Here is a 27,339-nt window from a genome sequence, read left to right as displayed (position 1 = left end):
ATGATTTTATTATTTAATAACTTCAAGGGATCTTAGGAAAAAAATATGAATTCATTGAATCCAGGTTAGCCACTTGTAAATTCAGCAGGCCACTGGTTGAGTATAGCTGATCAAGAAGCAATTGACAAAGACAGTATTTGGTTAAAACAAAGAAAGTAAACTATCGTGTTTTAGGATATGTATTCCAGCTAATAGTACACTTGAGAGATAAAAACATCTAGAAATGTATATTAATAACTGTATCATTGTATGATATAAAAACTTAAAATCATAGAGTATTTTAATATTTCAAAAATGGCCTAAGATGGTAAACTTGCTTTTTGCCACCATAAATATATATAATCATAATCAATCCTCATGGCATGATGACCACTACTTCTTCCAAGTGTAGGCACGCTTTTATTTCACCGAAGGCCTTACTAATGATCATGTCTATAAATACAATGTTTCATTTTACTTCTCAAGTCTCACTCAAGAAGCAAGACAAAGCCGTTACACGTATATACAACGTTAGAAAGGCGTCTGTGTATGTACCAGTTGTGTATTTAACCTGGGTTTCCATTTACATCTAATCAGCTAGTCGGTACATTTCATCTAGCGTCCAAGTTGAATGAATTCCCAAAACGTAATGAATACTAAATCAGCCTGAAGAGAATAGATCTGGGCTTAGTTTTTGATATTGTTGCCAAACCTATCATTATACTTACAGTTGGGTAAAATAGGTCAATTTAATTTGTACCCTATGAGCTCCAATTATCATTTAATTTGATGAATTGACAAGCTGAAATCCTCACACCACGAGAACACTACACCATACATACTGCAGTTTTATACGCGATTCTAACTAGACATGCCAACATTTTCCATACTCCATAGAATTAGGCTCAAGAACTTTGACACTAGCCAACAGTCAGTATCTTAGACATTGGATAACATTGACCATGCAGTTATACATACTGTTAGATGTTATACGTATATGTGTGTAATGTCATATGTGGCACTAATGTTTCCGTCGAAATCAATACCCTGTAATACTAGTTAGATGCTAGTATACCTGATTTTCATATTACATCTGGATTTAGAATCATGAAAACCCTACTCGACTTATGCGCTGTGTGTTTTTTGTACATTTTCCGGCGTGTTTGAAAGGTGTAAATTCCGTCGAATTCTGTACTAACTACTGGCATTATTTCTTAGAAGTCCGATATAATTTAGAAAGTGGTGCAAATGTTGCCGTCAAATTCGATATTGCCGGTGTGTGGCAGATCTTCGTCGTCGTAGAGGCGGTTCTCGCCGCGCCACGCCGAGTACAGCGTCGGCAGGAAGTCGTTGAACAACGGGCTGTGGAGCTGCGACGCGCTGTTCTCGCGGATCACCTGCAAAACAATGTCACGTACTGTATACAGTTCAGTGAATTAAAAATAAACTATTTTTCGCATTTTATTGCGACAATCCATACTCGTAGACATATTTAAAAACGACTATGAAAGCCGAAAAATAGTTTTATTATAATAACGCGAGGAAGTTCTAATATAAATGTATTATGATTTTGATAATATATTTGCCACCAACTTCGAAGCTTTCTCGCGGAACATAATAAAAATTAGATCCAGTGCAAACTATGTTACCAATCCACATCGCATTATGGAGTCTATGTAAAACCGTGGTTGTAGTTATCGCGGTGTGGACATGGTATCGGTGTGTGTTTTTAATTATATACCTATTTATATTTTTTCTTCTCTTTATTAATACTTGTGATACTGTGACTACTGTGACGATAAATATGTATTTCTATGTTTTTCCTCACCTTACTCAGCTTGTTGTAGGTGGGGTCCTTGTGGTTGTACGGCGCCCAGATCTTCACGTCCTTGTCGAGGCCGCTCGTGGCCAGGATCGGGAACCGCGGGTGCGGTTCGATGCAGTTCACCTGCAACCACACCGTAGTGGGAGTCACTTCTAGAGAGTCATTCTACGATGCTGGTGGTAAGATAATTGTATCTGCCCGGGTAGCGACCATCTTACACAAGGTGCAAAACCCGACACAGCGACCCGCGTGAATGTTACGGGATTGCCGTGTGTATATCCGGCTGCAAACAGGCCGGCATAATTGTGTTGACTTGTGAGGGATAATCGTCTCGCCAGTCGACACTATCTGGACCCTGCTCCACTTGACATCAAGTAGAGTGCGATCATTGCTGTGCCCGTATCAAAAAGCGTGTCATATTTTAGACTGCCAGTTATTTACCATCAGGATTTGGTACGCGAATGTGACCCTAATAGGTCCAAAATAAAATTGAAATATTATTTGGAAAGATTGCTTCGATGGCGTAATTATATACACGCGCGGTACGACATCACTCTGAGAACCGGGAGTTTCTAATTTCGAGTCAGGTAAGGTGACAATGGGTTTTTCTACTCAATGTTTGGAATTTGAGCGCAATATTGCGATACACCCCCTTCCCTGTATTGATATTCTTGCGTAAAATCATAAGAATAAAAATCCTCGATGCAATCTCACCACTCCGTTAACATCTCCCTGCAGCCACTGCACGATGGCCTCCGAATTCTTCTCCCAGATGTAGATGTGGCTGCAGTCGGAGCCGGAGACGACGTACTCGCTCCTGGGGCCGAAGAACGCCACGCCCTTGAACGTGGCGCTGTTCCGGTGTCCGGTGTAGCGGTGCGTGTAGCCATCCTTCTCCTGGTTGGTGTCGCCTCTGGAAAGTCAGTCAAGTGTATATGAGATGGTAGGAAAGAAAGATTTATTTACTGGCACAATTTAAACTATTTTTTTTTATGAAAGCTCAGCAAAGTCGCTTCACTGCACCTGATGTTAAGCGATATGAAGCCCATAGCAAGTGTCGACCGACCAAAGATATCTAGCAATAAGAATGTTCAGGTAGAACAGGGAAAAAAAAGGTAACACTATATATTACATTAAAAAAGAAAACATTAAGACCAGCAAAGGTCCATCTCATTCAGCCTGATACTATACTACGTTCTAAGTAGTAGTGCAACGCAAATTGTCGGTGAGAGGTCCAGGTTCCGTGCGGACGCTGAATCAGTTAACCGAAGACAATCAGCTAGACCGAAACAATGGTTCCTAATTTCATCTGTTAACAGAGTGGTGACCTTTAAATATAAGGTTAAGACCTTGTGTAAGCATGAGGTCACGTATTGACTAATTCTCCCTCCCTCCCTAAGGCTGCCACTGCCAGTTAGTATTAAACTTCTTTACTATTAACTAGATTCTCTAATAGTAAACATTATATTAGCAAAATAATTACAGAATACAATTTTATACATTTTTTTGACAACGTCCAACCAGAGAGAATAATAGAATAGTCGCCACGTGACATATCTTCTCTTCTGCCAGCCTGCCCGCGCAGCCGAATACTTCCGGAAACGCCCGATGTCATCAGCAAGGATAGCGGCGCATAGCAAATATTTATACTCACTTGACGTGAACATCATTTTGGTATTGAACAGGTAGATGTCTTCATCGTTGTAAGAGCCGAGGATTTCGGTGCCGTCGTGATTGTAGATGGCGCACGTGAGGTGCATCATGGACAGACGCATCTTCTTCTTTGTGTTGGTCTGGAATTAATAGTACTATAATAGAAAACGGGGACCAGTGGAGACGTAGTGTGGCATCACACATACTAATTGACCAATCTTTACAAGTTGAACTCAGTGTTATACAAGTCTGAAGATAGACAAAATTTGATATAAAAAGTTTAAATAACAGCTGAGAGAAAAGAGTAGCACAATCCCATTTAGTCCTTGGATATTATAAAACAAACTATCCCCCCTATCGTCTGTTTATTTGTCTGAATGTGATAAACTCAAAAATCATCGAACAGATTTGGATGAAATATGATACGGAGATAGTTCCGAGACCGTGGCAAGAACATAGGCTATTTGTTATTCCAGAATTTATATACCGAGTCTTTTATCCCGGAAAATCCTTGAGTGGCATTTGTTAATATTTTAGAGTAGGGATGGGATTTGGGACATATCGACACTGCTCGTCTAAACCAATCTCAACTAATTTCTTTTGTGAATTCAACGATCTCAGAAACATAGCAGTTGATTACATGAAATATTACATAGTCTGTTGAAAGCAGGCGCCACGACTAGGGTTGCCAACCGTATTCTAATGTATAGTATTGTACTACGTTTTGGGTCTGTGCACTAGATACTGTTGAAGAAATATATAGTACGGAAAAATGCTGTATTTCCCCTAAGAAGTGTTAGCAACCCTAGCTACGACCCTATTATCGACTAAAGACATTTAAATCACAAGGACTAAGGCTCTAAAGTTTCTGAGAGTCTACTTCGAAAAACGAAATCCGTAGTTTCGGATGACGGATCGCACGTTTCGTTACTACGAAGTGTTACGGATTCGATCCGTTCATTACAATATTTCAGACATGGAATTTGTAAGCACGTATAGTTATATTTTTTAAAACCATCTGCGATGATAAAGTTCCACTGCTTTCTCCTAAAAATACGGGGTATCGACCCTACCAGTATCTTAAGCTACAGAACAGTGACGGATCCGAAGTAATTTGGTAATAGAGTTAAATCCGAAGCTCGTTTCGTTTTTCGACGTAGACCGTCTGAGCCGTACAACTCACATTGTCCTCGGTGAAGCCGGAGGGGCAGTAGAGGGCGAGCGGCTTGCTGGCCTTGCGCCGGTCGTACACGCGCACGAACTTGTCGCGCCCCGCCACCACCAGCTGGCGCAGGTCCAGCGGGTGCCCGTGCACGCTGTACAGCGGGATGGCCGCGCCGCGCTCCTTCAGCTGGAACAGTCTGCAACCAACCACAGTGCCCCACTCACTGTCGGGGTCTAGATCGGCCTGTATAGGCTAATATAATGGGAGAGTTGACACTATCTGGAAGGGTCCAGAGTAGAGTCTGCATGCCATCAGGTGCACAATGTATAGAGTCGTATAGTAATAAATGCTGTAATATAATTGTTGATTTAATTTATTATAATTAGCATATTATGAATATCTTACAACACCGACAATGAATACAATTACGCTCGTAACCCAAAAGTATCATCATTAATAAAATTATCAATCTACATAATCATTGTAATGATAATTGTCTCACCTTCAAAATCATAATTAATAGACCTCATATTTTTATGGGCAATATAAATTGTTCTTTTTCGGTTCCTGTGTCGAAGAAAGGGGCAAGAACTTCATTAAAAAAATATTTTGATATTATAAAAAGTAAGTGAACGCAGGTAAAAGCGGACGTCCGGAGCGAAATAACGATCACGCTGCTTAAATAAAGATAAAAAAATATATATAATTGTGAATGTGTGGCAGGATGGTCATACCTGTTAGTGGCGTCGGCGCGCAGGTCGCAGTGCAGCACGAGCCCGTCCTCGCCGGCCGACAGCAGCGCGTGCGGCTCGTGCGGCGACACGTGCAGCTTGTGCGCCGCGCGCGCGTGCGCCGCCACGCGCCGCCGCGACCACGACCCGCCCGCGCTGCCGCACTGCAGCAGCCGCACCTGCGCACCGCACACTCTACACTCTACACTCTAACACTCCTGCACCCTACTCCGGGACAGGCAGCAACCGGCGAGGCTCCGGGCGAGACAAAAGAGGTAAGTATGATGCTTTATCAGTTATAGTTTGGTTCTCAGGTACCACACGAAACCTCGCGTGTAAGAGCGAGGCCCCCATGTAGTGGAGGTCCCTGGCGGTTCACTTGGCTAACCTTAAGAGCGCTTTGAATTAATCAATAACGCAACTCGTTCATTTGACACACAAAAACCGCAAACGTAACAATATACCTAATATCAATAATTGTACAACAACAATCATCAAAAATCCAAGATAATAAAACCTTACTCAAATAAATGATTTTTTACAAACCTGTCCATCCCTGGCACAGGTGACTATGTTCAATTGGCTGGTCGAGTTCAAATACAGGAACTTGCTTTGGAACACGTTCGACTTGTGTCCGGTCTTCACCGTCTGCAGTGGGATCTTACGCGCCCAGTCCCACACCACCACATTGGTGTCGTCCGAACCGGATGCTAAGAGGTGACCTGCAAGATAATTTACTTGCTTATGATCTTGAGACATATAAATCATACATTTGACAGCAAGCGCGAAGATTTCCTTGAAAATAAAAAAAATACAGGGCCATTGCGATATTAAGTTAATAAATTAAATAACATACAAACATAAAAAAGAGACCGCGTTTTCTTGGAAAAGTAGAGATATTTTTTCTCGTGTTATAATATAATTAATTAATTATTTAATTTTAGCTAAACATTTAAAAACACGTCATATTAATAAGATTGTTTAGTAACTATGTAATTTTATATAAAGTAATGCAAGATTTAATTACATACAATAAATAATTTTATTAATGATATTACATGCTTTTATTTACTTCAATACTAAATAATTCCTCCTATAGCCCGAGCGCATGGAGAAATCCTCCTAGGCATGCTGTCAAGTTATCCAACAGTTCTTGTGGTAAGCTATCCTATTCATAAATAGCGGCTTCCCTGATGACTAACAGAGTTTTTGGAGTTGGCTGAGGACTCCCAAACAGCTCGCTTGAGAGCGTCTCATGCGTTCTCGAATCTCGATAGGGTTTAAGTCTAAGAGGCCAGTCTAACCTTGTGATGTACTCCCAGAGAGCAGCGTTTACTCGCTCAGGCCGATATGGCGGAGCATTATCATCTACATGTATGAAACAAAGTCCCCTTTTCTGTCTGTATGTTATCGATTTTCTCAAAATCTACTGAACGTATTTTTATGAAATTTGGTATGGAGATAGTTTAGGACCCTGAGAAGGTTATATGCTACTTTCTATCTCGGGAAAATATATAACGGGACTTTTATCTTGGAAAACTTCTCGCGAGCGAAGCCGTGAGCAAAAGCTAGTGTCAACACATTTTTTTTTTTTGTAATAAGTTTATTGCCTAATATATCGGACTCAATATAGTTGACGATGTGGGTGTGACTCTGGCTACCCCTGAAAAAAGAAAAGGGTGCTTTAAAGACATACCTTCCGGATGAAAGTTGATCGAGTTGACACAGCCCCGGTGCTTGTTGAGCGTGTGCAGTTTCTTCAGCCGGTACACAGCGTGCAGTGAAGAGTAGAATTTCTGTTCGAATATCACGTCGTTCTTGGCTGTCTTGCCGCACGGAAATGTCAGGCCGAGTTCGCGGTTCATTATCTCTGCAAAATTTTATTAGTTAGCGACTAGCAGTAGTCTAGTATGCAACACAGCCACCTCATCTTCTTGCCTACTTATCGAAAAATATGATCAGATATGTATGACATTGTTATTTCACCTCAACATCGAAATTAGGACCCCTGTATATGCCATTGACCGAAAGATTTTCAAGCGAATTTCGCTTTACCTAGGTAGGTAGTAGCAATATAGGTATATTTAAATATGATCTATGAAAATAAAAATACAATGCAATTTGTTAACCTTTTTTGCCATGGAAACAAAAATCGATAAAAAATTAGGTTTTGGCGCGTTTAGCATTGTATTCAAATACCCAACGAGATAGAAGATATTCACGATACCCTCTGTAAAGTAGGGTTTGGGCTAATTAGTTACCCACCTCTCAAGATGACGTAGTTGTGTTTAGGCCGCTCCTTGAGCAGCACGTCGGGCGGGTTGTCCGGCCTGCCGTCCGGCACGCCGGTGCTCCTGTTCCACGGCACGTCCTCATCGCTCGACGACTCCTCGGTGTGCAGCTGCAGCATGTCGTCCGAGTCGCACGTGTCAGACGAGCTCCTACTTGATATCAAGGTTAAAACTATTAATCTAACAGCGGTCGGAATTCAACCATAAAATAATGACGCTAAAGCCCATAAAAAGAACAAAAACACATTTATCGCTGTCTTTTCGCCATGTGTGTTCCGTCCCATAAAGTTATAGATCGATTCTGTCGCCATATCGGGTACGAATTCCAGACTCTGGCAATACCGAATATCACCTTGCAGAAAAACCTAATATAACTTTGTCTGTTTCGAGATTCGAACACGGAACCTTTGCGGCGGTCATCCCGCGCACACAATAGATTGTTCTATAATACACACTATAACATAATAGATAGGACAGTAAAGCCTAACAATAACTACTAATAAAAAAAGGGTGACTGACAAAGAGGGTTTATAAGGCGAATGTGGATGGAAGAGCCGATAGGGGTCGACCGCACCGAACCTTCGAATGTCAGATATCTGACATTCTCAGTAAAGGCCAGGTCAAAAGTACCCGGAACCGGAGGGGATGCATGAAAGGATTAATGAAGGTTGAGGAAGCGCGAGAAGTATGTCAGGACCGTGCAAAGTGGCAATCTATAGTCTCTGCCTACCCCTATGGGATAAAGGCGTGATACTATGTATGTAAAAAAAGGGTGACATTGGAAAAATATTTACTTCACTGTTCTGTCTTTGTCTATTAATAAATATATACTGATTAAGATACAAATGAACGAGACGACGAGGTCCTTTACCTGGGCCCTTATTCTGTATAATAGTGTAAACGCGTAACGCGACCGTGTCATGTTATCTTCGAGTAATGTGCGTGGAATGGTATTCTGTAAGCCAAATTTCTATAGTCCTAAACATGATGCGTTGTGTTACGTGCTTGTTACGCACTGTCAAAATAACGTGCGGGATAGAGAATAAGGCCCCTGATGGTAAGCGAAACAACAAAGAAGCAAAATCAGAGAAACTGTGATAGCACTGTCGCATTGCACTACGCCAGTCACCCTGAGAGTTAAGCTAAGCTCCATAATGCCCCGTAATATCAATGAGGGACACAAATCCCGGTCAATCCTGTTAGAAAACGCTCGCAGTATTGTTCCAACTGGAAATGGAGCCAAGAACTTCCAGTAGACAACCAGGTCCAATATTATGAAAAGTTCTGTATGCCTGGCCATTAGACTACGGCGAGGTTTACGCCAGTGTAAAAAATTGACAATATCAAGCTACATCCATGCCCCTCCTTTCCCAAGGTACTTCTTGTACGCTCGTTCTCAACAGCGATTGCGCGCCCATGCATGGGTGACATTAGTTGTGGCACTAGGCATACAGTGCAATGTCACGGTTGCCAATTCACATTAAGGTCTATGAGGGCTCGCAATTATTTCCTGGCCCCTCCTCCCATCCTAAGAGGATCCCTTCTCCTTCCCCCTGATATCCCCTCCCAAGTTTTCTCCAGGGCCCTATAATCGGTAAACCGGGGGATTCCAGCATACCATTCGCAGATTTCCCCCGGTGTTAAAGGTGGGGCCGATACACAAAAAAAAATCTAACAAGTTACAACAAATTTCCCATTTAGGATTCGAACTTATGCACTATCTAGCAGTGATGATAAATATCGCCTGTTACTAATTGAGCTATCAAAACCAGCAATAAATAGCTATTTCACAATGAGTATTAATGTATCTAATACTACTAAATATTCATTTAATTTTATATGACTACGCCAAAGACAAATGAATCATAATTATTGATAATATTTATCAATTTATGTTAGTCTTGAAATAATTGCAAATCATGTATTATGTTTATCGACGTCGTGTGGGTGCCAGCCGGCCTAGCATGCGCACGACGACAAAATTTTGTCGACACTTTTTCTCGTGATTTTGTCGTTTATCTCTATATGTCTACCGACACTAACATGCGCGCTCATTTTCTCGACTTGTCACGAGAAAAGTAGAGAAAAAATAATGTTTTATTAATCTGTGGTATTTTTGTCTACAAACCCTAACATGAGCAAATAATTTTATCGTTTTTTGACACACGTAAACGAGATATTTGTCTTCTTTGAAATTGTACGAAGAGATAAACCGAGAAAATTATCAATTTAATTTATTCGTTAAAACGCGATGGTGGTATCTTACTATAGTAAAATAATATCGATATACGACAAACGAGAGGCGTGTAAAGTGGAAAGAAGACATATTATACTTAATTGATTTATGATATCCCTTTGCTACAAAACGAATGGCATTGTATATTAAAGAAAAGTTTGCTCCCGATTTGGAGTCTCAGGCCAAAGGCATAGCCGTCCGTTTAAAGGTAATTGAATATATTTATTACATACTTAATTACATAAGTAGTTGAGTTTAATATCAATTGAAGTATTTTGATTTATAGATAATGGAATCATTTTTAATTTTTTTAGGTGAGACTCGTGAATTTTACGTGCAAGGTATGTTAGGGCTCTTAGATTGTACCCATATAAAAATATTACCTCCTAATGAGCCACAAAGTGCACAATATCAAAAAATGAGGAAGGATGCCTGTGCCACCAAGGTTCAACTGGTAATGTACTATTAATTAATTATTAGAGTTAATAGAAATAAAAAATGAATGTACTTTGAGAAATATCTTCACAATTAATACATAGCGAGTTACCTTTCATAAAAATGAAATTAGTGTGCCAACTAATGAGGTAATAAGAGCTATTTAGTCAGATTAATTGCAGTTTTAATTTTGTTTATTTTAATACTACAAATACAAATGAGTAACTTGTTTTACCATTATGTTTTGCAAAACTAGTACCTATATGTTACCAAAAAAATGTCACATTAGGGATTCAAACAGCAAAACTCTTAATGTGAATGCCAGGTATCGGAGAAGATACTATTACTATGCAACTTAGCAATATAAACAAACAATATCTTGCTTTATTTCTTTATTAAAAACTTCATTTACACTGATTGTATACTGATGGACTTAACAATAATGGATATATTGGTTATACACTGTTTCAAATTGTTGTTTGACTATATTATTTTACCCCTGGTACAACTTCACATTATATTACTATTGTTAAGTAACTGTAGGTAATGCAGTATTTTATGTTACAGTGTTCCAATGGAGGAAACTATTATAAATGATCATCATATGTGAGAAGAACCTGTACAATTATCAGTACCTGCAAGTGTCTCACAAGCAGGATGACCTCAATTATAATAAATAGATATTTTCCTATGTAAATAATGTATATTTTATTATATTCACATTTTAAATATCAAGATAGTTTTCATTATTACAACAGAATCTTCTACACAAATTTAGGCAACAATAGAATATTTCATAATAACTTGTTATAACACATATTTCCTACAATTACTGTAATGAAATACTATGAACACTTACAAGAAACAGAAATTGCATTCTCAAGTAATTGCTGCAGTTTACTTATATTATTAATTTCCTAAACCAACAGAACAAGAACACAACAGAACAGAACCAAATTTCCTAACATACAGATGTTTTATCTAGTGTATAAATAAAGATACCTAACGAAATATATATACATGATATTAAGTATTTAAAAAATGTAGTTTTTCTTAAAAAAAACTGGTTATAAAAATACATATTTTCATTAAAGTATTAAGTTCAAACCGAGCAACTAAAAACTTTTTGGGAGTAGTATTTGGTAAGCTCTTCAACATGGTGTTGACTGCTGGGCTGGGGACACTCCAATGAATGTAGAGGGACTTGATTCACGGAACTAAAACAAAAAGAAAATATATACTTACTTCATATTTTAATAAACACTAATACTAAAAAACATCAATTACCATCGAATAAGAACAAACTTGAGCTTTGTGGCTGCAAAGTTCAACTTACAACATTGGTGTTTTGCTAATAAGGTTATTGTTTCACTATACTTACATCAATTGGGTATTTTTGTGAGGGCCCAAAGCCACAGCCATCTCCTTCCCGATTGTACTACTGATTCCATTAGGCATTATGGTACATCGTTCTCACGGCGGGGCGTAGTCACCCGAGGTAAAGTCCGGCTTGGGCACCATATATTCGTACAAATAATTGTCTTATTAGATTTTATTTGATTTATGTCTTGTTACTTCGTACTCCAAAATAGGGCGGAGCTGTTATTTTGTGTTAGAATCCTTATTATATTGTACAACATTATTATTAATTTTGAATTTGTTTACTTATTTACGTTTTTTATTTATATTATGCTCTTTGTTATGACATAAACTGTCACATTTAATGTGACAGTTTATGTGTCAAAAAAACCTAATTGGATCATAGATCTATAAAAATTGAATGAACTAAAACCATTGTAGCTATATTAGAAAATAAAATGTTTAGAATATATATTTCAATGGGCAACATCGGTTTGTCTTCACGAGTAAACTTATGTCTTCAACGAGGAATTTGTCGATCGTGGTGCGCATGTTAGAGAAAACGAGATATTAATCGACATCGACAATTTGTCTACTCTCGTTCTCGAGATATCTCGTGATGCGCATGCTAGGCCGGCAGATCTTAGAGAACGCGCCGAAGGCTTAAGGATAAAATGTCTTCATTAACATAATGCTTTATTTTTTTCTTTCATGGTAGACTTTATCATCCACCCTGTCGATTGGGGGCGTTTGGATAATTCCACCACAATATCCCCTGCCTGTCGTAAGAGGCGACTAATAGGGGCCACCGCGAAGTTTTAGTTTGTATGCCGTGCGTTGTATATAGGGTTAGGATTTCAGCTCGGCGGTCGCCCGAAAGTCAACATCTAATCCGTGCGGCTTAATACCGGGTCGAAAATCACGGTGACCCCAACATACATTATTACTGGGCGGCAGTAATAAGGTACAGACTCCGCGAAACAAAAACAATACGGTAACATAGTACGGTAGGCAAGTGACAGAGCTCTGATACTATTGTTTTTTAGCACACAACACAAATGTTTAAGTGACATGAGCCTCTTAATTTGTCTTGATTATAGGTATAGTTAATTATAAACATTGTAGTTAGTGTAACTACTGGACATAATGAGACTTAACATCTCATGTCTCAGGATAGCGAGCGCAGTGGAATACCAAACAATACTTTGTAATTCGAAGTGTTGGATAGTGTTTCTACTATTTGTGGGCGGTCGTATCGCTTACCATCATATGAAGTGCAAGATCTATTCATTTATGCATTTGGCTTATATTTATATTTCATTCTGTATACTTAATTTGAAATGTACTATATTTTATTTTCCCAAATAAATAAATATAACATAAATATTTATCATTATGAATGTTTGTGATGGTGTTCCGAGAAATATTATACCCCAAAATAGTACAAAGATTACTATCTATACCAGGAAAATGTAGGTTAGCGCTTTTACTGAGAATAGACTTTAAATTGGTTACAGCCGAAAGAATTTGTCTTTACAAATACAAATAAAATTATCTTTGCATAAACATAAACAGAATGTTTTAATGGCTCACAAAATGTTGGCAAATGTTAGTAGAACACAATGAAGTATATTACTATAGATAGATATTGTCATATGTCCATGATTTATGCTTGAAAAAGATTCATCTGTATGTTTGACTTTAACTATTCCCTGTCATATAAAGCCCTAATTCTGCTCATGCTTTGTAGTTCTATATCTGTAGTAATGTAAATGTAAAATTTTGTACAAACAGACATGTAAATTGAAAATCATCAGAAAATGTAGTGATGCCTATTAATAAAAATAAGCCTTATAAATATATTTATTAACAATTGTTTACATGTTTCCTTCTAGACTCTAAAGAATAATTAATTTAAATCAATTTGAGAGTACTTAGAGCACCCAGACCAATGCCATAACCTGTTAAAGGAACATAATACATATGTTGTTTATGTTAAATTGCTGAATGGACTTGCATGAGATTTGCCACACAAATAGATAAAATATGCTATAAAAGTACTTGTATGTGTGTTACCTACTGAACCTTTTATTTATGTATCTCTTGTAGGTGTATATATAACAATTTTTGATCTAGATTGAATAGAACAAGAAGAGGGTTATTGGGATCTACTGTTGATTTTTAATGATTCTCATTGATATATGGAATAAAATAAATATTTTGTAAGATTAATGCATCACAGTCCTATATTGCTTTGTCATCAAAAGTTTTGTTTATGTCGCTTAGATTGTAATTATATTTCTCATCATATTATCTATATTCCACCAAATCATTAAACAGATGTAAAGAAACCATGTTATTTATACTTACCCACTCTCAGAATCATCAGAGCCGGTGCTGCACAAATCAATCAGCCTGTGGTACTCCTCCACCTCTGTGTCTGTGCTACTGTTACTGTTGCTGTTGTTACTAGTGCTGGCATTGTTCATCGTATTCCTTGGAGTGTCATCATCAGAGTCTTTGGACGACGCGTTGCTGTCCGAGTCCCGGTCCGGAGTCTTCCTCTTCCTGTAGTTACGCGACAGCATGGGACGTGTGAGATTCAGCAGCAGGGTACGGACGTTGCTGGTAGATGGCGCCGCTATCACTACCTCGTTCGAGGGCCCGGTCGAAGAACTCGCACCGGGATCATCACTGCTTGTACTCTCAGATTTGTCCGCAGACACACCACTATCCATATTTTCATCTTTGCTAGCAACAGCTGAGAAAAACACATCTCATTAGGTACCTATTTTTTACGTCACAAACAATTATGTCCTCCATCAGAAATGCGGGCGAGTGCCTACCTGTTTCTTTCAAACTATCTTGAGAGCTTCCATCGTTTAATTTGACCTTTTTACCACCAGATTTAGGGCTGGAAGGAGATTCTTTAATTTCGTCATCGCTCGTAGAGTTATCATCCATGCTTGCTTACGTTGAAATTTCACTCTACAACGAAAGAAATAGTAAAATGAAATTAGGATTTGAAAAGCAACAGAATTTCTGCTTATTTAGAATAGCAAAACTAACTTCCAACAGATCCAAAGAATTCAATGGAGGACATTTTTCATGAACTTTGACGATTTTGGCAACAAGAACAAAGACAGAAGAATAATGTTACTAAGTAAAAAAAAGAAAACCTTCCACAATTATTGTTTTTTAAATCTTTTTTTATTTTCTACTATAACTGTTAGGCACTGTTAGGAGCAAATAATATTATGAGTAAACTGTGTATATGTAATTATTATTCTATTCTATCAGTAAATCATTTAGTTTTGGTCATAAATTAACACTTGACACTTTGATTTAACAATATTCTGTTTGAAGCATTATAATGACTTTCGCATTTTATATTAATTTTGTTTTCACTGATTATTATTCGAATATCATACAGCAGGGACGAATGAGTCCACAAAGTACAATAGAAACGATATGTATGTACATTCAAATGTTGTAGCAGTCAATAATTATATCTGCTAAGTAAATGAGACACTATGTAACGGTTAGCAAATTATTTAACGGTGAGTGGCGAATTATGACCTCTTTATTCAAAATCAATAATAAGTACACACTTCAAAAATGACTATCATTTATTTTGTAGTGTGAACTGAAAAAAGAAAACAAAATAATACACAGTTTATTTTACATGTTACATAGAAACTATGCGATAAAACGTTATATTACGATAGTAATTATAAATAAGTAAATGAATGTTGTATTTCGACATATTTTATATGATTTTTTTTTTAAATATTTCATTGTTGATGGATCAAAGGTTGCCATGGTCTGCTAAATCTCACGATAAAATTGGATGTAAACATTTTATTGGAGTTGAAAATCAAATTGTGCGGTGTTGTAATAAATAGGACTTGCAATTATTCAATAGCCCTTCAAATTTTTTACATGTTGTGCTAAACCTTATTTATTGCTTTTTATCGTAGTTTGAGGTTGGAACTAAGTGATATTTATAATAATATGCCTTATCTATGTACTTATGTGTATATACTTTAGACATGATATAGAAAATGTCGAGTTTACTTTTATTCTTTAAATAGTAATTATTTTATTTATGTTCTGGTAATCCTTTTTTTCCTATTAATTGTAGATCAAAACAGCTGGTTATTGGTTGACCAGTGTGTATTCCATAGTATAACTTTATTATATAGTATAAGAAAGAGAAAGATACAGATAATTCACCATGCATGAAAGAGTAAAAGTATATGTTATTGACAAATTTTTACTTACAATAACTGTCAAAAAGGTGTGCCGAGTGCCGACCGATCCTGCAAAACATAACCTTTATAATAATAGGTATCTTACTAGAGTGAAAATTATTTAAAGTTTTATGGAACAATAACAGGGCCCTCATTTATAATGGGTTCTAACGAAGAGCAATTAACTTTCCTAGACCTCCTTGATGTGGACGAAGAACTAATCGACACAAGATTGAAATCTATAATGGAAAGGAATAGTTACACAGAAAAACACCTGAAAAATGCACTGTTATTACTCCAATATAAACATTTGATTAATAAACGTGAAGATTCTGAGTGTGATAATCAGGCAGAGTGTAATTTTATAGCAAAGCTAATGTCGAATATTCAGGAAGAAAATGTGAATATTGTTTCTGATATTATTAAAGTCGTGCTAAGTTTAAATGTAAGTACTATTATAAGTAAGTCAGAGCATTTGATACAGCAAATCTTGTCTTCCATAGATTTGCCTCACATAAATGACATAGAAAAAGATTCCATTACGAAAATATTGCTAGAGCTCAAAATATGCGACAGTATTTTAGATGCAGTGGTTGGCCATGGCGGTAAGATCACATTGTATTTCATGGAAACTCCGTTAGTTAATATTTTAAGCTATCCAGATGAGAAACTAAAAGTGCATTTCTTGACCCATACAGTTCCTAAATTTTATGTTAGTGTTGTGGGTTACAATATTTTAGATAGAATATGGGATTACATGAGAGATCTAGAGAATGATCACAGAGAGAAAGCATTGAGGATATTATGCTGTCTTTCGCAATATTACTTACCTATTAATGATGATGAGTGCAATGTTAAAACATATTCTGAAATAATTTATAAGACTGAATTTTGGAAAATCATTTTATATGGACTTAACTCTCAAGATGCATCTGTAAGAAAAACAGCTATTTATTTAGCAAAAAGAGCAATAGACCATGTTGGGGAGATAAAAAAAGATGTCACTGTAAAAGAAAAAGATAATATATTTATGTGGCAACAAAAGAATTCCCAAAATTTGAAATTGGAGTGGGATAACTTTTTCATACTTATTGAAAGTCTAGAAGAGAAACAGAGCAACATAGTCCTACCGTCTTTGCAGCTATTTGATTATTTAAATAATTTTGAAAAATGTTGGTTGATGTGTGCTTTTAATATTGGACTTAAACATGATAATGCACTTGTAAGACTAAAATGTATTGAATACAGACTTAATTTTTATTTTGACAGCACATCTGAAGTTGTTTCTGTTTTGGAAGCATTTAATGATATAAATCTATTGGATAATAAAAAAGAAACTGAGTTGCTAGAAGCCAAAATAAACAGAGCTATTATAGAAAAAGATTGTATCTTAAATATAATAAAAGCAATTCCTGAAGTGAAGTGGTCACCTGTGCCTCTATACAGCTTGAGTAATGTATTGTCAAATTTAAAAGTAAACAATTTGACTATGAACATAGAAGATCATGAATTTGAAAGTTTAATGAAAAGTATATTAAAAGTGCCATGCAATAATATAATAATTCGGAAAGCAATACACCTAAACATATCATTATTTGTTGGCAATTGCTGTAAGGGTTTCAATTGGAAGACATTTTTACACATTTATCCATTTTTCCAAAATAAATTTGATGATGAAAATCCATTTATAGAACTTATTACAAATATCAATTTTACAGATGAAGAAGAAAGACATTTTTTCAAATTCATGGCAGAGTCACAATCATATGTAGATTTTTGTCTATTATACCTCAATAGTCATGAAAACATCAGCCTGTTTATTGATGTAGTTAATGAAGTATTAAAAAAGATTAGACATGTTGTAGACAGACAATACTGCAACAAATTGGAGTGCATTAAAGATGTTTCGTTCATCATGCATTTGCTTGGAGAAACAAATAAAAATAAGACCATAACAAATAAAGTTTTGAATGAAGTAATTCAACGAGATTTTAAAATATTGTGCCAATATATTTTATGTTTATTTTCAAATGATGCAGCTGCTACTATTGCTGATATGGAATTAATTTTTGCAGCAGATAATTTTTTAATTAACCCTAATGATGAATTATGTGAAATCTTTCTAGTATTGTATAAAACTTCAACCATATTTTTAATGGATAAAGAGGCTGATATAGATAAAAGGGTACTGAGTATGTTCATCATAAACAATATAATTTGGAATAACAGACATGACTCTTTTATGCACAAACATGATAAATTAAACATAGAGAAGGTCATGAGTTGGTCAAATGAGTTACCTACTCAAAATATAGAAAGTGTGGGTAGAGTAAAAAGTAAATTTCATGAAGAAAGTTGTAAATTAATTCACACTTTGCTAAAAGAGGAGGAAACTTTTAAAGATGAGGATTTATTGAATTTTGTTGAAAAGGTTTTAGATTGTGGCGGATATGGTTGTTTAAAATGGATCCTGAAAATCATACATATAATCCTAAGCAGGATTCTCAGTAATAAAAAATTCAATATGCCACAATTTTTAAATAGAACATGGCAAGAGATTGAAGAGTTGAAATCGAATAATCAATATACTATTTGTATTCAAGGATTTGTGGATATTTTAACACATGATGTGGTTTTGGAAAGAGCTGAATATAATAATGTAGTTGTGTCATATTGTAGTAAGATTATTGAATATGCTGCAGTGAAGAACATGCCTCTATACTACTTAATTACAAAGTTAAATGAAAAGAAATGTCTCAAGCCTCATCTGATATGCATTCTTTGTGAAATTTTGCTGTATTCTCCAGTACAAAGAAAAGATCAAAGGTATGGGCATGATGTTAATAATAGAGATGTTTCTAACTAAAATTCCTTTTTTAACTAAAATATGATATTTTAATGAAGAGACAACCATCTATTTGTTGTTTAAACACACTTCCACAATCCCAGAAAATGTTTAATAACTCAAAAGTAATAAGTATTTTTTTCAATAAATATTATATGTGATTGATCTTACAAACAAGTGATCACTCTTCATTATATCAACATCATCTATTTAAAATAAAATAAATACTGTTTTTTGCCTTATTATCCACTAATATATATTTTTATTGAACACAGTAAAATTGTAGACCTGTAAAGTCAAAAGGAAGAGGCTCCGCTCATGCTGACTGGGACAGTAGTTCTGAGCCGAGAGCTTTCAGCCTCTCCTAACTTCCTGAGGTGTTATGCGGATTATTTCTTGGTACTGTATTATACTTGTTATTATTTATTACTTATGTGAAATATTTTTTTTTCGCAGAATAATGGACAGCACAGAAATACATATTTTGAACAATGCTAAATATGGATGGGAAACGCAAATGTAAGTTTTACAAAATAAATTCTTTTATTTGTACTGTAGGAAGGATGCGCGATGTGCCCATTTAAAAGTTATGGCACTTTCAGTGTCACTACTACATTAAAAGTATGATATACATACTAGTGATGTAACGAATATTCGCATTCGCATTCGCATTCGCGAATATTCGCATATTTTTGGATATTCGCATTCGCATTCGCATTCGCAAAATTTCTGCGAATGTTTTGCGAATGTCAATATCAGAAAAAATATTTGAAGATAATAGTAGACTGCCTCGGTGGCATAGTTCTACTGCATGTGCGGTACGGCAGCGCTCTAAGGTCCTGGGTTCGAATCCCGGATCGGGCAAAGTGATATTTGGATTTTTCTGCTCAGTATCAGCCCGGAGTGTGAAATTTGTGCCCGACATGGCGATAGGCTCGCCCCTGTCACACTATTAGACGGAACACACTTGGCGAAAAGTGTGTGCCCTGGTTGCGCCTCTGCATACCCCTTCCGAGATAATATTCGTAATACTGTGTGTGTAATAGTAGGTTAATAAAATCAAAATCTAAACTAAAACAATATACTTCTACAATAAACTATAAATATAGTCTAAACAAACAAACAAAAAATTATAGACTCTCAAAGAAAAATACCTCTCTTTATTAAAACATACCAATTAATTAACTATTTTTACCATGTTTTTAAGTTAGTAATTAAACTTGAGTAGAGGAATATTAAACTTTAAAAATAAACAAAATTATTTCGTTTACTTTAATCAAGCTTAAAAATGTAATGCCCCATAGAACTTGTAACACAATAGCAACTAAGAAATAAAAAGCAATTGAAAGAAACAAAAACAATATCTTCTATAATTTTTTTATCAGTTTTTACATAACTTTTTAATGTTTAGATAATTATCATCTTAGATAATAATAAAATTTAGATAATCATCATAGAAAATTGGCGCCAAATTTGAACAAAAACTAAACATTCGCATTCGCGAATGTCGGTAGCAGATATTCGTATTCGCATTCGCATTCGCGAATGTTCAAAAAATGACATTCGTTACATCACTAATACATACTATACATAGTCAAACAGTATTGATGTAAATGCACATAAATAAATTTCTACGCTTCACGGTTTTACACCAATTTGATTTTATAAACGTGTGTATAACGAGTCGCGTCTTTTTATGCTCTTTGATGAAATTCACCAACATAAACAGAGGCTTATGTAATTAAGTAGTAATAAAATATAGCGACTATTGTACTGAATTATTGTATTGGGTATTACCTGCAAAATAGTTGTATGTGGAAATGTATAAAGAAATAAATAAAAAAATATATATAGTCTCAGGATTTATAGAAGCAATGAAAGCATTTTCTGACTTAATAAAACATTTTGTTACAGCATAAACTCTCACTATGATTTCCAAATACAATACGTTTCCTTAGCGACTCTAAGCAAGATTAAAGACACAGAGACACTAAAAATTATACTGCAATTAATAAAAACAAGAATGGACATTTTGTTCCGAAATAAAGTGCGGTACCACGGGAACTCGCAAACACATCGGACATTTTTGGCTGCATTACAACATTTCCTGTTTGGTCTTTTATTAAATGTGGAAAGTCGAAGTCAGGACCTGTTTATTTGGTGCGTGGAAATGTTAGGAAAGCTCCCGCACCAGCCTAGCGTGAGGATTTGCTTAGAGTGGTATATAACTCTGTACTTGTATTTAGAGGTAAGTTCGTGTTGTACAAATCTACCTACATATTTTCACGTAGGCATTTGATATATAATTAACTCGTTGCCCATTTAATCACAAACTGGAGCCACATGAAAGCAGAAATCATTTGAAAATTTAAATAATTGGTCTTTTTACAAACTGCTTTTGAATTATAATGATATAGGACTTTATTGTACGCACGTTTACAAGAGATTGAAAAAAAATACACAGATATGACATAAAACAAAAAAAGAAGTAGTATAAGAGGCTGTCTTCTCGCTAGACAACGATTTCCTTAGAAATATGGTACTTATACAACGACGTCGTATTTACAACACACCTTTTCATTTCCAGAAGCAAACCATTAATGAGAAGTTACTACAAACATTAAAAGCGAAGAATGTACCTCTGTCCTCACAATTCATCGTCATTTACTGGTCACTGAAACATAAATTACTAAGAAAAGTATACACTCCAAACGAATTTGATTTCGTTATGGACACCCTACTGTCACATACAATGGGCCAAATATTCAACATAAGATTATTAGCGCAATATTTATCAAATAATCTATATGCATTGAATAAAAATGGATCAGCCAAATATGTTACCACCATAGAAATAATAGGCAGAACATTTGCCCAAAGCTGCAAAGACAAAAACTTCTGCAAACTCCAAAATGACTACTTCGTTAATAATTTTAATATAGTCGGCAATTTTACACCGTATTTCATTTACGAAATGATTTCGAAATATTCAGAAGTTGGTAATAATGATGAAAGAGATTTGCATTACATTAAAAATGTTCTGAAAGATATTGACGAAGCATTACGCGAAGTTAGTGATTTTAAAGAAGAATGGCTTGAGCTTAGATTGAGTGATGATTGTTATGATGTTAAAGTCAGTGAGGTTGCAGAAAAAAATCTGGAAGACGTGGAAACAGTTTGTACGATTCAAAAGAAATATATACCATGGAGGAATATGAGTGAAGTCAACTGTTATGATGTTGGGAAGAAGGTAATTGAATTATGAGTATTTAAAACTTCTAGTTGATGAGAGGTTGTCCTTGGTAATTTTGAGCAATTCGATGTCGTTTACGTTGTAATACCAACGGTATACAAAATCCAATAGAGTTTCAATTGCCATCGAACTGAGTTTCTAAGAATCTGATCGATTTTTGTTGTATTCTAGAGAGAAAGTGGAAGTCAGTTAATAGTAGTGGCATCGCTGATAGATAAATTGCCGAACTTGGGCGGTATGGCGAGAACTTGCGAGGTTTTTGGTGTGAAGAAATACATCGTGGATAGCTTGCGACATTTGGCGGATAAGCAGTTTCAAGGATTAAGGTATTTAATTTTTTTGGTATTTAACATTACCCTATACACTACTGATTTATTTTCTGGCAAAATTTATTGTAGCCTGGCTACGAGAGTTTAGACTCTTAGTTTGGGATGAGCAAGCGCTGAAGTCAGAATAGACAATAGATGTGCTGAATTATCTATATGAAACGTACAAACGGTGACCCCAATGTTATGGGGGTGGCTGTTGGATGGTAAATTAAATACTATTCAAAGGAGGTTATGTCAAAACACATTTCTACATTTCTGGTCATCAGTGTGTCGGCCGAGAGATGGGTGGACGTGGAAGAGGTGCGTCCAGGACGAGCCCTGAAGGAGTACCTGACGCGGATGAAGGCCGAAGGATACTCTGTGGTGGCCGCTGAGCAGACTTCAACCAGCTGTAAACTGCAGAGCTTTAGGTTTCCAAAGAAAACATTGTTGTTGTTAGGGTAAGTACGTACCTTGTTATTTTTTGCGTCAATCAGTGATATCGACACTGACGCGGACTCTTCTTTCTTTCTTTAATCTTGGCTCCCTCAGTAGGATTACTCTTAGGTGTATCCCGGCGTTCGTGTGCCCGGTCGGAAGAACGCGTTTCAACGATTCTTTTAGGTCACGTTTTAAAAAGTGTTCAAATGACATGCGGCTATATGTACTTCCGAAAAGGAACTAAATCGCCGATACCGTGGGTGATTAAGATAATGATGTCCAACATTATTGTGGGCTTTCCCCTATCAGAAAAGTATAAACATCATTCTGTATTTATAGGTATTTCCAATTATTTCAATTATTTTGTTTATTGTCAACAGAAATAATTTTAATGTAAAATAAACTGAGAAATACAGAACTCACCGTTTTTACTCAACTTTATCTTTCTACCTGTATTTTAAACTTAATCATCAGCAGTCATTATCAAGACTTTATAACGGTTTTTTTTTTAAAGAAATCCCAGGTCATATATATATATATATATATATATATATATATATATATATATATATATATATATATATAGTCTAAGCCGTTTTTTTTGTTTTAGACACGAGAAAGAAGGCGTGCCGTGCGACCTGTTGCCCATGATGGATCATTGCGTGGAGATACCGCAGCAGGGCTTCGTGAGGTCTCTGAACGTACACGTCACAGCCGCCATATTTGTTTGGGAGTACGCGCGGCAGAATATACTGTGATTTGTATTTAAATATTGATTACCTCTTACAAGTTAGATCTTGAGTCACAGCTAATAATGGTACAGGAATCTCAACCATACATGAAATTACATTTAGTTGAATATGTATCATTTAGGCCATGAGAAACTGAGGGCCTGTCGTATCAAGATGTGCTCAATAAGACTATTATAATATTAAGTTGGTGTCTATGTAGTGTTTGTAAATAAATCGTTTTGTAACATTTTCTTTTGGATTTTAATTTTTGGATAGATTAGTAGTTGACACATGGAATTTGGTGTTTACGGTTCCATACAAGGATTATCTTATTTGGCCATAGACTACAAAGTAACAATAGTTGGGCCCCACATTCTATGGTAATTTTTGGCCATAAGTTATCAACTAGCTTTTGCTTGCGTCTTCTCCCGGTTGAAAGTTATACAAGGATAAAAGTCCCGCTTTATATTTTTCCGGGATAAAAGTAGTCTTATGGCCTTCCTAGGGTCTTAAAGTATTGGTACCCAATTTCATCGAACTCCTTTTTATAATAGGCTAGGATGTATAGATGTCGCTTACCAGCATGCGAAACAGTTGCTCGTTGTCTCATTCCTTACTAAACAATACTTTTAGTTCCAATAACGGTTAGAATTTTTTATAATTTAAAACTTTTCAGCAATTTACAATTTCGCTAGGAAGGTGCTACGTTGTGATGGTGAGTACACTGCGAGGCTAGGATTCGAACCTGGGTTACTAAGTCCACAACTTTTGGTACAAGAAAACGCCGTGGAGTATGCTTAGGTACATTCTATCTACTAAATAAACCACACAACTAACATCAAAAATAATTTACTACAACAAATCAATCAGAGGCATTGCAAAACAATTTCACTATTTTAGGTAACAATGTAATTTTCACAGGTTTCATATCAAATTCTTCTTTATCTATTTCTATTGTCACTTCTCTTTCAGCATCCTTTGGCAATAGCTCAATAGTTCTGGCATAAATTGGCTCAGTATTAGGACTTTTTGACAACCTGTTCCAACCTTCTGATACGAATTCTGTGTACGAATAAGTATTGCGTCCCAAAATAATACTTAAAGCTGGAATAGGATGGGAATTGCCAACATTCTGTGTCTTTATATTGAAGTCACTGGTCTTGAAACAAATCTCTTGTGTCATCAAGCATTCTGGATTTACCATTTTTGTCTTATCTATGTCCTGAGCTGCATGAGTGTTTGACACAAAGAATGTCCATTTTCTCTTGACCTCTGGCCGCTTAGCGACACAATTACTGCATCCAACACAAGGAGGTGTGTATTTAATGGTTCCACTGCAATTCCATGTTAAAGAGTTTTTATATCCATTGAAGATGAATGCTGCATACTCTCTTAAAGAGCCACAAAACCAATATTTGTCCCGTTTCGCCAAAGTATCTCTAAATGCTCCCCATTCTATGCTAGCCATAGCATAGATAGGTCGAGTTGGTGTTTCATCTTCGGTAACTACTGGGTCAATTCTCATAACATCTTTCCATACTGTGTTTCCCTTTATGATGGCCATTGATGCGTCTATTAGCTGCTTGACCTTTTCCACGCCGTCACCGCCCGGGAAGAGTGTGTTGCCTATAGAATTTGTGCGTCCAAGGGGTAAGATGCCCAGAGGAAATCTGTTTGCCTCATCATTCCTTCTCAGGAGACCTGGAATAAAGGGGTAGAATTTTATAAAAAGTAATCATTTTGTAATTATAGTACATTAGCTTAATAACTTTATGTCAATTAGATAGAAGACCAAGAAACTATTCTCAAACAAAACATGTTAAATGAACAATAATTACAACCAATGCGAAATACCTGTCAAAACTATTAAGATAAACAGTTTTATATAATACATAGTTGTGCTTAGTTAAAACACAAATTTACTCACTCGGCAATAAGTCAAAACCTGCCATCTTGCCGCTTATTATTAAGTGTTTCAACTAGGAAATGGTGATGTTTTTGACAGCTATTTAAACAATTCTTAACCACCTCTTAATGCTAAATCAAGTTTATAAGTAAGACTGCATATCTGCAAATCACCTGTTACTGTCTCGGAGAGAGTTCCATCACCACCAGCAACAATAATCGCCTCAGTCCCTTTCAAACTCTCAACAATTTCTTTTGCATTCCCCTCTGATGTTGTCTGAACCACATCCATCTGCAATCCAGCCAGATGCAGGAGAGGTTCACAGTACTTCTCAAAGTCCCGTTTTGCCTTTCTTTTGTTTGCAACCGGGTTGAGTATGACAGTGATAACAGTTGGATTTCGTTCCATGGGAATTAAAGAATCTCCATACTTGGCTGCTTCTTTGCATGCTGCTCGCATGAGCACATTGATTCTGAAATTATAAATGTGTTAAAATGCATGACAACATATTTTATGGAGAAGAATTTATGTAAAAGGAGCATAATAGGTTATTGTGTTAAATGTTACCTTGTCTGCAAAATTACATTACTTTTCTATGCATACTGGATTTTATTACATAAAATATTATGTACAGGCAGTTGTGCGGTTGATGAAAAGTAATGCTTTCAGCTATCTCCTACTTCTGACTGATACATGGGTATCAATAGTTTGTTTTTAAAGTATGAGGAATATGACCTAATCAAAACTTATCAGTTACAATGTATGTTTTTTAAAACAACTTCTAAGTATTTTTATAATATCCGCAAACAAATAACGAAACAGCCAGCAGCCCAAGTTATTGGTAAGTGGTCAACAAAGTTCATGGATATTTCAGTTATAGCAAAGCCACTATCGAAAGAGAAGTAAGTATACCTTTATATTCTGTTTAAATAAGATAATCCGCTGATATATAAGAACATATTTCTCAAAATAAAAGTAGGATATCAGATGAATGTAAATAATTAAAATAATTTAAAATGATATGAAATTCGCATGCACTGCGGAAATCATCCACATAAAAATATGAGGTAAGTATATCAATACGGTCTAGGGAGTTGCGATAGAAGAAACGATGCGATTATCACATACGATGAAGCTTGAAGGCACGATATTGAATATTGAAATATTTAGTGGTTAAATTTGTCTTACTCGTATTTTTCTTTGAGTGTTGCACCACCATAGTATAATGCGATGACACCAACTACAGATTTTTTCCAGTTATTCCGAATAACTTTAGCGAATTTTACTATTCTTTCCATTATAACTGGCTACTCCGCTTCTGTTTTATTTCTAAATTTATTCTAATTACATGGAGGTTTCTAGCTAGTTTGTTGGTCTCTGATTTCTAGGTTATAATCAGCTGTTTAGTCATTTTTGACAACAATTTTACAGTTCTAAAACGGTGCACTGTGCTGCAAAGCGCAAAAAGAATAAAATAATATTCCATAAGGAATAACAACATTTTACATAAAGGAAAGGAATTTCATATATTGTTATTTTAAATAAAAAATAAAAATTTAAAATAAACCGGTAAAAATAATACTGAATATTTTATTCGGATTAGGAATTGAATTGATGAACTGGGGCCTTATTCTCTATGACAGTGTAAACTCGTAACGCGGCCGCGTTACGTTATCTTCGTGAAATCAGCGTGAAAAGTATATTCTGTACGTCAATTTCTATTGTTTTAAACGCGACGCGATGCGTTACGTGCTAGTTACGCACTGTCAAAATAGCGTGTGAGATAGAGAATCAGGGCCCTGGGGCCTTATTCTCTATCCCGCACGTTATTTTAACAGTGTGTAACAAGCTCGTAACACAACGCGTCATGTTTAGGACTATAGAAACTTGACTTACAGAATACCATTCCACGCACATTTCTCGAAGAT

At 35.9% G+C, this 27,339-nt stretch overlaps 3 protein-coding genes across 4 annotated transcripts; 1 reads left to right on the top strand and 2 right to left on the bottom strand.

Annotated features, from left to right (window-relative positions):
• Window positions 1-161: 161 nt before the first annotated feature.
• Window positions 162-14,977, bottom strand: LOC115450007 (DDB1- and CUL4-associated factor 8). Of its 2 annotated transcripts, none has more exons than XR_005112899.1 (12): window positions 14,744-14,977; window positions 14,521-14,662; window positions 14,045-14,435; window positions 7,619-7,794; window positions 7,050-7,223; window positions 5,900-6,075; window positions 5,357-5,532; window positions 4,641-4,818; window positions 3,459-3,597; window positions 2,519-2,717; window positions 1,808-1,927; window positions 162-1,376 (listed from the first exon to the last, which is right to left on the bottom strand). XR_005112899.1 is itself a non-coding variant. In XM_037442203.1 (12 exons), exons 2-12 carry the CDS (start codon window positions 14,636-14,638, stop codon window positions 1,212-1,214), a joined length of 2,013 nt encoding a protein of 670 aa, XP_037298100.1. In that variant the 5' UTR covers window positions 14,639-14,662; window positions 14,744-14,974; the 3' UTR covers window positions 162-1,211. The 2 variants fall into 2 exon arrangements, 1 of the variants encoding a protein (XP_037298100.1); XM_037442203.1 differs by having other exon boundaries at window positions 2,519-2,715; window positions 7,619-7,797; window positions 14,744-14,974.
• A 942-nt stretch (window positions 14,978-15,919) lies between these two features.
• On the top strand, window positions 15,920-23,757 carry LOC115450014 (probable methyltransferase TARBP1). Its single transcript, XM_030177919.2, has 7 exons — window positions 15,920-18,753; window positions 19,229-19,291; window positions 20,687-21,020; window positions 21,360-22,022; window positions 22,197-22,351; window positions 22,621-22,794; window positions 23,385-23,757. Exons 1-7 carry the CDS (start codon window positions 16,088-16,090, stop codon window positions 23,530-23,532), a joined length of 4,203 nt encoding a protein of 1,400 aa, XP_030033779.1. The 5' UTR covers window positions 15,920-16,087; the 3' UTR covers window positions 23,533-23,757.
• Window positions 23,758-24,338: 581 nt separating this feature from the next.
• On the bottom strand, window positions 24,339-26,849 carry LOC115450018 (acylglycerol kinase, mitochondrial). Its single transcript, XM_030177924.2, has 3 exons — window positions 26,600-26,849; window positions 25,585-25,883; window positions 24,339-25,206 (listed from the first exon to the last, which is right to left on the bottom strand). Exons 1-3 carry the CDS (start codon window positions 26,707-26,709, stop codon window positions 24,368-24,370), a joined length of 1,248 nt encoding a protein of 415 aa, XP_030033784.1. The 5' UTR covers window positions 26,710-26,849; the 3' UTR covers window positions 24,339-24,367.
• Between the last annotated feature and the right edge of the window lie 490 nt (window positions 26,850-27,339).

This window comes from Manduca sexta, chromosome 24 (genome assembly GCF_014839805.1).
Source record: "Manduca sexta isolate Smith_Timp_Sample1 chromosome 24, JHU_Msex_v1.0, whole genome shotgun sequence".
In the NCBI taxonomy this organism is placed as follows: Eukaryota; Metazoa; Arthropoda; class Insecta; order Lepidoptera; family Sphingidae; genus Manduca; species Manduca sexta.
Note: the sequence above shows the minus strand (reverse complement) of the source record. Positions and strands in the feature narration are given on the sequence as shown.

Excerpts from the sequence above, each read along its gene's own strand:
- LOC115450018 (XM_030177924.2), bottom strand. The coding sequence starts at position 26,709 with ATGGAAAGAATAGTAAAATTCGCTAAAGTTATTCGGAATAACTGGAAA. Across the intron at positions 25,884-26,599 it reads ACACTCAAAGAAAAATACGA|AATCAATGTGCTCATGCGAG; the intron begins GTAAGACAAATT and ends TTATAATTTCAG. Across the intron at positions 25,207-25,584 it reads TCTCTCCGAGACAGTAACAG|GTCTCCTGAGAAGGAATGAT; the intron begins GTGATTTGCAGA and ends CCTTTATTCCAG.
- LOC115450007 (XM_037442203.1), bottom strand. The coding sequence starts at position 14,638 with ATGGATGATAACTCTACGAGCGATGACGAAATTAAAGAATCTCCTTCC. Across the intron at positions 5,533-5,899 it reads CCTGTGCCAGGGATGGACAG|GTGCGGCTGCTGCAGTGCGG; the intron begins GTTTGTAAAAAA and ends TGCGGTGCGCAG. Across the intron at positions 4,819-5,356 it reads CGCGCCGACGCCACTAACAG|ACTGTTCCAGCTGAAGGAGC; the intron begins GTATGACCATCC and ends GGTTGGTTGCAG.
- LOC115450014 (XM_030177919.2), top strand. The coding sequence starts at position 16,088 with ATGGGTTCTAACGAAGAGCAATTAACTTTCCTAGACCTCCTTGATGTG. Across the intron at positions 19,292-20,686 it reads TATGGATGGGAAACGCAAAT|CATAAACTCTCACTATGATT; the intron begins GTAAGTTTTACA and ends ATTTTGTTACAG. Across the intron at positions 22,352-22,620 it reads AAGCAGTTTCAAGGATTAAG|TGTGTCGGCCGAGAGATGGG; the intron begins GTATTTAATTTT and ends TCTGGTCATCAG.